This window comes from Puntigrus tetrazona, chromosome 17 (genome assembly GCF_018831695.1).
Source record: "Puntigrus tetrazona isolate hp1 chromosome 17, ASM1883169v1, whole genome shotgun sequence".
Lineage (NCBI taxonomy): Eukaryota > Metazoa > Chordata > Actinopteri > Cypriniformes > Cyprinidae > Puntigrus > Puntigrus tetrazona.
The window spans coordinates 9,725,992-9,738,303 of record NC_056715.1 but is presented as its reverse complement, the minus strand read 5'-3'; the positions used below and the strand labels follow the sequence as shown (position 1 = coordinate 9,738,303).

General features: G+C 39.7%; 1 protein-coding gene across 1 annotated transcript; it reads right to left on the bottom strand.

Moving 5' to 3' along the window:
• Positions 1 to 510: 510 nt before the first annotated feature.
• On the bottom strand, positions 511 to 10,848 carry ndnfl (neuron-derived neurotrophic factor, like). The gene is made up of 4 exons (XM_043262352.1): positions 10,423 to 10,848; positions 6,199 to 6,396; positions 3,756 to 3,880; positions 511 to 2,588 (listed from the first exon to the last, which is right to left on the bottom strand). The coding sequence occupies exons 2-4, from the start codon at positions 6,357 to 6,359 to the stop codon at positions 1,162 to 1,164; spliced, it is 1,713 nt and encodes a 570-aa protein (XP_043118287.1). The 5' UTR covers positions 6,360 to 6,396; positions 10,423 to 10,848; the 3' UTR covers positions 511 to 1,161.
• Positions 10,849 to 12,312: the final 1,464 nt, after the last annotated feature.

The window sequence follows — 12,312 nt, the reverse complement described above, 5'->3', positions numbered from 1 at the left end:
GCATATATTATGAATTTAAACGGGTGTTTATGATTATTCTGATCATTTTTTGTTTGGTACCTTTATTTTAAGTTAACAGTATTAAAAGTTTCCCCTTTTAGAGAAAGGCTAAAAGTGTAAAATTACTGAAATGACATAAGGACATTAAAACCATTCCCATAACTGTTTTTGGGACATCCAGCAGCCTTTCAGAGTTGTTCCTCATTTGAACGGCAGAGGGAGTCCCTGAAGCACTTTTGATGCCTGTGGGACTGCAGCATCCAAAGTTCGCCGTAAACATTTTTAATAATTAATAAGAGCTCACAATGTCTGTTTATTATTTGTATAATCACTATTAAGAATACAAAGACTCTCTTATTGCCACAGTGATGAAATGCGCCTGTTTGCTATTCGCATCTCTGCACTAAATGGCTTTCACACGTATAACCTAAATTTAGTTTAATTTATATTCAGGAACGCGAACAGCCATTGCCCTTGACGAATGTCAAAGAGTGAAACATCTACAGATCATTTTCATGTCTGGTTGGTAACTGTGTTTTTATTAGTGCGCAGAAGCGCAGCACAACAATCACATCACAGACAACGAAGCGAACTGCTAACTCGTTTTTTCCCTGCTGCATGCTTTAGCAGAGCATAATCAACACACTGACTTCACACGGCTCTCTTTCGCTCTCTCGCCTCTCCCTCGCTTGGTGTCTTTCTGATACTGGTGGCAGATTGAGAGATCTGATACAGCTCTGGTTAGCACTGGTGCTCAAAGCCTTCAGGCTGTTTCTCTTGCATATTTTGGCACGGTCCTCTTTTGTGTAAGAGACGAGAGAGTTTCTGTTATACAGACACTCAATACTGTATAATTAACAACAGAGACGGCAGCATCACGCACAACAACAACAACACAAACATTAATACGGGAGCATCGTAAAGTAAATTTGTTTTTGCTGGTGTGAGCTTGGTCTCACCTCTCGGTTTTTTTGTGTCTTTGTGTTGGCATAATTATGTGTGTTTATGTCTTTCATTGGTCACGTTTGACCTCCACTGCACCAGATCAAGGCCACCCCCCCACCCCATAGTTCCCTCTCTGGTCTTACAATGGCTTCCCTGTGGTGTAATGTCTCTCCATTGAGTCCTTCTCCACTGAAAGCAAGATTCTGAGATGTCCTCTCAACATTCACTTCTGGTTCTAATAGTCTTGCTGTGGTACTTAATTGGAAGTCCCCAACGTCTCATTAGATAAACGTCAAACACATATAGCATCCCTGGTTCCAGTTCACCGATCACCGCTGTTGTGACCGCCCGACGTGGATTCAACTCCTGGAAATACTTACAGAGGACTCTCTCCTTGGCAGGACGGGATTCTGGGTCAATGCAACGATCCGTCGAGGTGTGCTTGCTGTCGAGTGGGATCTGCCTCCGATAAACGCAATAGAGACTCCGCTCTTCGGTCCCCATCCAGGCGAGAGTGACGGAGTTGCATGTCCGCAACTTATTGAAAGACTTAATCTGTAGTGTGGTGGGAAACACCGGCAAGGCTCGCCGGTGGTACGCCGATGATGCCTGCATCTTGAGACAGAACTTGGACTTGCTGGAATCGCCTTTAGGGGTCGTCGATGAGGAACCTAGGGCCAAGGCCTGGAGCTGGATGAGGTACGATGGAGCACCGTGCAACCATATTTGGGCAAGCTGATGTCCCACCTCTTGTGACGTCAAAGTCCGTCCTTTGCTGGAGACGGTGACCTTCACTTTACTAGTGCTGTTGCAGGTGTGCAAAGTGAGAAGGCCATTTTGTTGCCACCCACGAGGTTTAAACCGGAACTGATCTCCCTGGAGACTGCTTGTATCCCCGCTCAGGGTGACCCATTTGACCTGGCCTTCCCTTAAAGAGGTGACAGCCGGACGAGCCTCCTCGTGCGTCCGGGTGAAAGTGCCGGTGTAGGCCGCACTCGTGCCGTTAACCCTGTCCACTACAAAGACGTCAAAGTAGTACTGCGTATCCGGAAGAAGGTCTGAAACTGTGCACACACTTTCGATGTCCCTGCACACACATCCAGGGTCCTCAAACTTGTCAGTCATGGATGATTCACGATTCTCGAGGGCATCCGGCTGCTGCCACCACCAGTCTTTAAGAGTTGCCCACACAACCTCTTTGCTCTGTTTGTCTCTCCTCTGTCTCTTCTGCACACTCTGTATCTCCTTTCGGATTCCCTCACGAGCAGCACAAAGACTTCGATAGTTGTGCTTGTGGTTGACTAAGACGCAATATTCGTGATGTGGCCGGTGACCATCTTTAACAACTACAGATGAACTCGGAGCCCAGTTTAAGGTGACACTGGTCATGCCCACCCCCAGTGTGTGTACTCTGGGGTCCGAAGGCAGCTCTGGGAAAGCCCCCGAGGGACTAGGACCTTCGTGGAGGTACGTCGACACCTGCGTGTCCTGTTCGTTTGATTTCAACCGTAGGATGTAGATGGAGGCCGGTGCGTAGGCAGGACCGGTGTAGGTGTCTACAGCATTGCCGGTGTAGGTGTAAATCCTAACCTCTCTTCCAGAGCCTCTCCACCAAACCTCTGGCATGCTCTTCTTCGAGCTCCCTGTAGAAACGAAGCATTTCAGAACAAGATCAAGCATATTCAAAAGACGGCTCTAATCAAAAGGGAGCTAAAAACATTTGGGCCGCATGCACGGATAAGTCTGTTTTTCATGCAAACCATCATTACTTTTGTCGGCACACTTTTAGAGGGAACATTTGGTAATCAAAGTGAATAATTTAAAGGTGTAGATGGGGACCCCTGAGTTCACTGTCTAAATGATTTATATGTCACTTTATGACTTTATAATGCTGCTTTGCCTGCCAGACTAACTCTTCATATCAGAACATGCGCATGATTACGAAAGCAGAGTGCAGAAATGTAGTCACCATAAAATGCAATGCAAAATCAAATCATCAGTATTTTTCTGGTACTGTTAAACACACGAAGCAGACATGTGTTCTAAATGTTAATTAACATAATTACCAATTGTGACTTTTTTTTTTGCAACACAATGCATGTATCTGTTGTGCATTATGAGGGTTTTGTTGATTTGTTAACATTAGTTATTACATTAAGTATTTTGAACTAGCAGTTATTAATAAAACTTTAATAATTTACTAACTTTCATGTAATTTTAATTTTTACAGTTTCACAGAAAAAGAAAGTCACAAAGGTATGAAATGACATTGATGGTGAATGATAATAGAAATTTTAATTAACCTAGATTAATAAATGCTATACATTTTTTTTCATAAACTAATGTTAACAAACAGACTATTATTGTACAAATTTAAATTAGAAACAGATGTCAATGTTTATCTCTCCAGACTGTGCTTGCATATGTTGTATCTCTTTGTTTCTGTTTGAAAATATTTTTCTTTCTTGTCTTCTCTCTGTCAGGGAAACAGCCTGGAGATTTGGAGATGGATAAGAAGAGAATCTTCTGTCCACAGAGGCCCTAAAGCAACACAACAGCAGTTTTACACCTGCTAATTAAATCAGTGAGCCTCAAGCGACTGCTTCGCTTCTTCATTAAAGCCTCTGAAGGGATGTAACCCGTCCGCCCTTTGGATATAAAATCCCTGAGTTGTCTGTTAGCCCCGGTTAGGTCTATGCCAGCACTCCCCAAACACAAACACATGTACGTGTTTGCATGCATGCACAAATATACCTTCAAGCAGACACAAGTCCATGAATAAGCGTACATATACACACACACAAACTCACAGTGTGCTTTCTTAGGCGGTTTATCCTTCAGGGTCCGAACAGCCAAGCTCCATTCGATGGGCACTGCACAGGGGCTCACAGTAACCGACAGCAAATCGGCTTTCTTCTTTAGCGTGAAATACAGTCTGAAACACAGATCAGTATCTGTATTTATTAGACACAGCAAATATGATATGTTTGGTCTAATTATTCATAACTATTTTTATATTCCATAAATTAACCATTAGTCATAAATTAATCGGTCTAACAGTCTCCTTTAACCGTATGCACCAGCCAAATTGTGTCTCATTAAGAGAATCTAATGCACTCTATTTGTATTCCTCATTTTTTAAATAACTGTGACATCTCCTGAGACTTAGTATCTAAGAATGTGGGAGTTCTGTATTCTAAAGCAGAAACAGACATCCATAAAAGACCCTCTATTGAAATTAAGCAGCAAAAATATCTTGTTACAAAATCATCGGATTCCTGGGATCAGAAATCCAAAGACTTTAACACATGACTAAACACATTTATGAATAAATGCCTATTCAGTGTTCAGAAATTCGATCCACTCCTTCATATTATTGTTTCTAAACACCATAGTAAAGATAAGAGTAAAAGCCAACCGTGAGCTGTGTGGGATCTCAACAGAGGTTTTTTACAACAAAGTTCGTGACCATTTGACTACGAACTTTACTGTTTGAGTGAAATTGTACTGTATTGTGAACATTTGGCATCTATATATTATAACTACCAGTGAAAACAATTCTCCTTTCTTATTTGTAGAGAGCATTTATTTTAAAGTAATTAAATCTCAATGTCTCAATGCCCATACAATGAAATAATGGTCGCCAAAAGTGTTACAAGCTTTGTTTATAATATCTTATTTTGTGTTCCACAGAAAAAAAAATGCATACAAGTTTTGGAAAAATGTGTATGCGCAAATGATGACAGAATTTTAAAGAGAGTGAAAAAGACTAAATGATGACTGTTTTGGAATAAAAGTCTTTTCCGGGGGAAAAAGTCTAAAACATGACATCTTTAAAAAACATGCCGCAGAGCTTCCTCGGGGACTGTATGACTCCTGTTGTTTGCACAAGTTGATCTGCTAATGAAGGTGAGGAGAAACAAAAGCAATGACTCCAGAATGACTGATCTCTGCTAAGCTCCTATCGATCCATCGCCATCGTTTAGATATGCATCTCCACAAACCCTAATGTTTACAGATCACAGCCGATGCCAGGTGCAGCATCACTGTAGCGTGCTCCGCTCAGGCAGGAAACACATTCACTCCCCCTCCGTGAATAACATCACACTGGGCAGAATCTGGTGAACCTCCCTCGGTGCATTCTGGTAACACCAGCCATTTGGCAACAGCCACTTCCTCTGACCTTGAAACCCTGCTAGAGCGGCTGCCTTCAGTCAATGGTTTTCTGCATCTTCAACTACTCATTATATTATTGCTATGGAAATAGTCAGACATTAGATTAAAGACTCAGCGTTTGTTTAATGTGATTTGGATCTCTTATTTGCATGCCGCTGGCACGCCGGCTTGGCACATTATCATAATATTGATTTCATTCTTCTGGTAATCAGGTTTAACTTTGACCTTGACAACAAAACAAAAGGTCATCGTTTTAGTTTGAGGGATCGCTTGCAGGTTCACTTCAGGTGTGTGCATCCCTTACCCTTTTAATGCAAGAGTTTTGTGTGGAAGGCACAGTTACGATCTTTTAATAGATTAATTAATTTGATTTATGATCAGCAGCTCCTGCCCTGCGGCTGTGCATTCAAACTCATACTGTTCTTCTCTCTCTTTCTCTCTTTCTCTCTTTCTCGCGTTCTCGCGCTCAGTCTGAAGCCTGACACCACCTCTGTTACGGGTGAGGGAGCAGTTCTCACTGTGATTCTCACTGGCTAGTGTTGCTAATGGAAAAAGAAAGCTGCAATGTTAGCTGCTTGAATTCAATGGGTTTGATAGAGAGGAAACTGGGAAATCTGTGGCATGGTTTTCAGCCTATTAATAAGAATCAGAAATATTGGAGGAAAAATATTTTTTGATTTTCAGAATTACAAATTTTCAGATTTACAAAAAGAGTGTAGCTTAATGTAGAAAATAACGTATACTGTGGTAACCAAAATTATTAGAACATACGTATTTTCACCAGCTAATGGTTTTAAGTCAGTTATTCGTATAGCGGGTCAGTAGGAAATATCAGTTTATGTTTCCAAACATTAATTTTACAATGATTTTTGTTTGAACAAGGAGTCTGATGACAGCTCGTGCTCCACACAGAGATCTGATTTCATCATCATCCAGTCTGTCTGCAATGACATGAAGAAACAGAACTGTGCCAGTGTCTCCAAGATGCTTCAAGAACTCATTTTTTGTGTACCTTATTCAAGAACTTTATTGTCTTTATTGTCTTTTTAGTCTGTGTGTGCCGAGTGTTTCTTTTACCTGCGACTTCGTCCTTTAGGCAGATGTACTGGTGTGACCCTGTTTTCACTCAGCCATGTTGTAGGGTGTAATGTCACTTCATTTTCAGGTGCCAGGGCACGGATGGTGCTGGGGGCATAAAAGAAGGCCATGGCCAGGCAGAGACACCAGGAAAGAGCCATCCTCGTCCAACACCAGTAACCACTCACATACACTTGCCTGGAAAACAGAGAACAGCAGTTTTAAGAGGGAAGAGCTTTTATTACAATCTTTCATTCAACAACTTTTGACAGAATATTTCACTAAAAACCAGAAGGGTGACATTAATGGACAATAATGATTTTCTTAAGTGTTATAGAGCTACTGCTTTCAGTTTTACCTTCTTAGACACACTACACCTGAATTCTCATACTTACATACTATAGTGTGTACTAAATATGATTAGATATGATATTAACTTTACCTCTTTACTTGAGGTATGTGCTTGAGTTCTGAGCATTTACTACATTTGCCATGCTGCTCTGTCCTTTGACCTTTGTGTTTTTGACCTTTGACCAATGACATAATAGCAACAACACTGTCAGAAAAAATGTCAAAACTAAGGTATAATTGTTGTGAAAAATAATAATTTACATATAGCGATTGTTACACAAGTACAATAAAAAGGTTTGCCACTTTTATTTTTAACATTAAGAATAGTCAACTGCAATCTCTGCAGATTCATCGTTCAGATATCTTTCACCAACCACTGTTCTACTCATTTGGCGTACTTCCATTTGCATACTATTTATTATAGAAAAACGCATGAGCGTACAGGCTGTAGTGAAAAGTTGATGTACTGTATCTTGTCAGTCACTCCATCTATTTAGGTTACAAACGGCTCATGCTTTGCTTATGAAAGCTCCAAGACAAATGAGTATATCTGTGGAAGTTTCAAAAGAGCTGATAATTCAGCAGAATTTTGACTTTATCTCATTTCACCAAGTGTATATCCATCATACTCGAAACATCTGCCTTGTCCTTGATGTGAAAGCTGGAGATAAACTGCAGACTTTAAATTAAAATTAAGATTAAAATCTTCTAAAACCTGTCAAATTCCAACTCCGATGGCTGAAACTCACATTCCCGGGCTAAATCCTGGGAAGATCTGCATTCGGGCTGATGTGTTAGATGACAGTGCTGTTATTTATCTCCCAAGGTGCTGACAAACTCACTTGTGTTTCTACCGACATTCGGCACAAAGGTTATTCATTACGGCTGACAAGCGCAGAACAGAGCTATCAGTCAATCAGTTGATTCTCACACTCCATCTGTTGTGAGGGCAAGATGAGAGAGAGAGAGAGAAAGAGAGACGCGAAAGGACGAGGGAGAGAAAGTTAGCCTCATCCCAGCTGATGATTCATTGATAGCAGGAAACATTTGCCTTTATTCAGAGAGAATTATTTATATGAGCAAAGAAATTTTGCTATCCGCTAACACTCAGTGCTCTCTGCTTTGACACTCCACACAGAAGCCTCGCGCTGCGAGACGAGAGCGGCACTTCAGCGATGCCTGGCAAACACTCACTTGAATCCATGTCTCTATTTTTAACAGGCGACATCAAATTGGTTTACCGTGAAAATATAATTCAACCCCACTCATTATGTACGAACAGCAGGCTGCTTTGGTTGTATAGAAACCCATCGACAAAAAGAACAAACCCGACCAAAACAGCACCTGGAGGTAATCTGAACACCGCCGAGCGGCGTCTGTGGGGGAGAGTTGAGGAAGTTTGAAACTCTCAGATGTTCAATCGGTGTTTATCTGCAGCTGATGGGCTCAGTGATGTGAGTTCACGTCCCCGGGGAGAGAGAGGCTGCGATCAAAGCCGTCGTGCTGAAAAGTGTCCCCATAACAACACGCATGGATGTCGCTGGGGAAACGTGGCCCCGTAGATCGGATGACAGGCGGTGGAGTAAATGCGCGTGAGACGCATCACCCAACCTCTGCTCTGATTATGACTGCTGAACAGGCCCTCATTAGAGAGAGAAGAGAAGAAGGATGGAGGGGGTGGAAAAGAAGGATGCAAGAAAAGTGTGAAGGGAGGAGAAAGAGAGAGAGAGAGCAAGATGGGAGCGGGAAAATGTCCAGGAAGATGAAGAGAGGGATTAAGAAAGGTGAAAAAAAGACAGTGAAGGTGAGAAAGAGAGGATCGGAAGGGGAAAAATGAGGTAAAAGGGAGAGTGAAGGAGGGAGGAGCCGAGCAAGGGCGTAGGAGGTGAGAGAGGAAGACGGGAGGAGGAAGGGATGGAGGGAAGTGTAAAAGAAAAATGGAAGGCAAAATTGGCACATGAATATGCGAAAAAGAGCTGGATAAATGGTCGTGAAACCTCCGGGTGAGTAAATCAAGTGTTAGGGTTAAATGTCCTCTCAAAGTCAAAGGAGTTATAAAGAAGAAAAAAAGCACCGTTTTATTTTTTTGCGTTGTAAAATTTTCATGCCATTTTACGCCATAGTAATAATTATTCTAATGTAATGCAATAAATGAAAAAAAAATGAAATACATTTCAAAACCTATACAGTTCTTAAATGATGTCATATATTTCTACAGCATTTGTATTATTTCAATATTTTTATTGAAATAGGCTATCATTAAATCATTTAATGTGTATTGAAATTTTTTTTCATTAATTACAACAACTGTATTGTAGTCATGAGAACTGGCTTTAATGGGAGTGGGATGCCTAGACACATCATGGTAATGACAATGTGGGGAATGCATTAATTCTAAAAAACTATTTTCATAACAAAATAAAAAAAAAAAATACATGAATTGTCCTGAATAGGCTAAATAATGAATAATGATTAATGATTCTTTAAATATAATTTCTGATATTTTTCCTATTGATTTCCCATGTTTTTATAGTAGTCTGTCTGTTCAGTAAATCTCACTCAAATTTTATTTCTCTCTTTATCTCTCAATCTCTGTTTACTGTGTTCGGGGAGCTCGTATTACTGTACACACTCTCTCTCTCGCTCTTGATTTGTTAGAGAGCTTGTTGATGGCGTTGGTGGCTGTGGTGTCATGTGACACATGCTCTTTGCAGGGGTCCTGACTGCTCCCAGGGGAGCCAGATATAAAGAGAGGGAGAGAAAAGGGAGAGAGGTGGAAAAGAGAGAAAGAAAGACAGAAAAGGACTCCAAACTTGAATGGTATAGAATGAAAACTGAGAACTCATGCAAAGATGTGGGCCGTAGGGGGGGAAACAGACAGAGTTGGGCTCAGACGGAGAGAAAAAAGGTTTAGTGAAAGACTGAAGGAGATTGTGGACGGAGCAGAAATATTTCATGGTCATGAACTCAGGATCTAATTGTCGACTTCAACAAGTCAAGTAACACTAATTGCTTTGTCTTCCCTTCCTTGCTGTCTCTGTCTCACTTTCAAAATTGAATTGAATTCAGTCATAGCCATGCAGTTTCAATGCTAGCACAACAATATTATGCCCGCATTTACAGATTATATGTTATTATAAAACTGAACAAAATGTAACTTTTTTAATTTTAATACGTTTTTGTTATAATTGATATTTTTACTTTTTTAATTTAAGATGCCATATTAAATATTAATAATATATTTATGTTTTGTAATTATATAATATTTTAATAAAAATTTAATTTAATCAGATTTTAGTTATTTTATATTACGTTTTTAAATGTTATTTTATATATACATTTTTTTTAAATTAAAATTTCAGATATAAGCAAAAACCCCTAAAACATTTAAAAACAAAACAAAACTCTCTCTCTCTTTTGCTGACACTACGACAATTGTTATTTTTAGATATTGTGATTCAGTTCGAGTTTCATCCACACTATGAGTGTGTTAGCCCTGTTCTGGATTTCCCTGAAACTGAACCACCATCCCAAACCACAGACTATCTCACTGCTGTACTTATGGTCTATTTAGTGGTCAAAGAGACATGAGTAAAGACACACGCATATAGAAAGAGGGGGATGATCCCAGTCTCGTGTAACAAAATGATAGGTCAAGAAAACAGAGATCGAAGAAAAAGGTCTCTCGTATTACTAGACAACACTTACACTTTTTTTTTTTTTTTTACTTGCATTCAAAATTGAGAAATATATTACTTTATCTTTTCACAGTGTATTGAACCCATGACTTCAACATTGCTGGCACCATGCTCTCTACTAGTTGAGTCCCTGACGCGTAATCACAGACACAAACATGCAATCGCATGTACTTACCTCAGCCAGCGCTCAGGATGTTCACCTCAGAAGAAAGAAGGCAGCAGAGGTGAAGAAGAGCAGAAGTAAATGGGTCTGATGTCTTCTGCACTGGTGCTCAGAGTCACAGAAACTCCCCTGTCCTGCTGGAGTCCTGAGGATAGAGGGAAAGAAAGAAAAAAAGAAAAGCCCTCCCACCCTTCTCCTCTCCTCTTTCTCTCTTATCCACTCTCTTCTCTCGTTTCCTCTCCTTTTCTCTCCTCTCTTCTTCTCTCCTCCCGACCCAGATCGGTGCAGTCTGATAACTGAGGAGCGCTAGTCAAACAGACACATGCGCATGGGGGAGAGAGAGGAGATAGATGATGGATAGAAGGATGGAGAAAGTGTCTTGGTGTGTGCTGTCATTGCAAGAGGGGTGGTAGTGTGTGTGTGTGTGTGTGTGTGTGCGCGCTTGTGTCTATGTGTGTGTGTCTGTGTGTGTGAAGTAATTGCAGAGAGAATTGGGGAGGGTGTTTGGAGACGCGCGCGCGTGTGTGTGTTTGAAGATTACATAGGGATGTGTTAATTACATTTGGGGACCCACACCAAAGATAATTTCCATTAATTCTCATAGAAACAAAAACCATACACATCTTCATTACAAACAGTAAAATAATTAGGTTTCTTGTTATTTTAATTTGTCCCCAAAATTGTCACTACCAATCTCTTTATTATTATTATTATTATAAAAATGTATTTATCAATATATATTATTTATTTATTTTTGTCAATAAAAATAAAAATCTGTTTTATTATTTTTACAATTTACAATTTGCCGGCTTTGATAAAGCACTGGCACATACACATAAAAATAAATAAATAAAACAACAACTTTATTTCATTTATGATAACAATCATTGGATGTAAAAGTTTCACCTATACGCACCTATTCTATATTTGTAAATATAGAAACAATTTCATATAGGAAACATTCTCATAGGAAAAAAAATGAAACCTAGAAATTGGAACAAATTCATATTAAAACATAAATGTGTATATATATATATATATATATATATATATATATATATATATATATATATATATATATACTATATATATATTGATACTATATGAGTAAATATAAAAGACATGTATCAAAATGATTCTAAATCACGTATAAATTTTGTTTTTTGTGTACATGTTGTTTTACTAAAGCCAAATATACACATTTTATATATGTAATCAACTTATATATTCATATACCAATAGAATGTACAAATGTGAAAATTATATATCACCTTAGTAATATATATGGCATTGTCCCTGTTTATATGGGGCAATATGTATAACATTACATATAGGCACAGACATAGATATAGATATCAGCCTATATTTATCATAAATACATGGACGCTGAACATAAAGTCGCTCCACAGCACACACCTGAAGCGTGGGTGTGTGTGCGTTCGTGTATGCATTGTTCTAAAGGTCAAGTGCTCTTCTCAGTGAGATTGAATATGTACATGTAATTGTAAGTGTTTTTCCCGAACTCGACACTGTGCCTCTCTCCTCCACACAATGCAATCTCTCCATCTTCCACCCCTCCCTCACATTCTGTCCATCCTCCACAGCAGAATGAAAAGAGCTATTTGCATTGTGTGTGTGTGTTAAGCATGTCTCCTGGGCCTTTTTGAATGTATTCTATGGGTGCTTCAGCCATGCTATTGAAGTAATGAGAACACTCCACCCATCTGGTCATTGTGTGTACGTGTGTGTGTGTGTGTGTGTGTGTGTGTGTGTATGAATGTTTGTGACCCCAGATCCAGCAGGGAGATCCGTCGCTCACAAGTATACCAGAGCTCATCCAAGACTTGATTTCCTTGACCAATAGATATATCCGGCCAATAAGAAGTGATTTTCTGTGGCAGT

Coding starts and splice junctions, on each gene's coding strand:
- ndnfl (XM_043262352.1), bottom strand. CDS start 6,359: ATGGCTCTTTCCTGGTGTCTCTGCCTGGCCATGGCCTTCTTTTATGCC. Junction 3,881..6,198: donor CCTAAAGGACGAAGTCGCAG/GTAAAAGAAACA, acceptor TCTGTGTTTCAG/ACTGTATTTCACGCTAAAGA. Junction 2,589..3,755: donor ACCGCCTAAGAAAGCACACT/GTGAGTTTGTGT, acceptor TCGTTTCTACAG/GGAGCTCGAAGAAGAGCATG.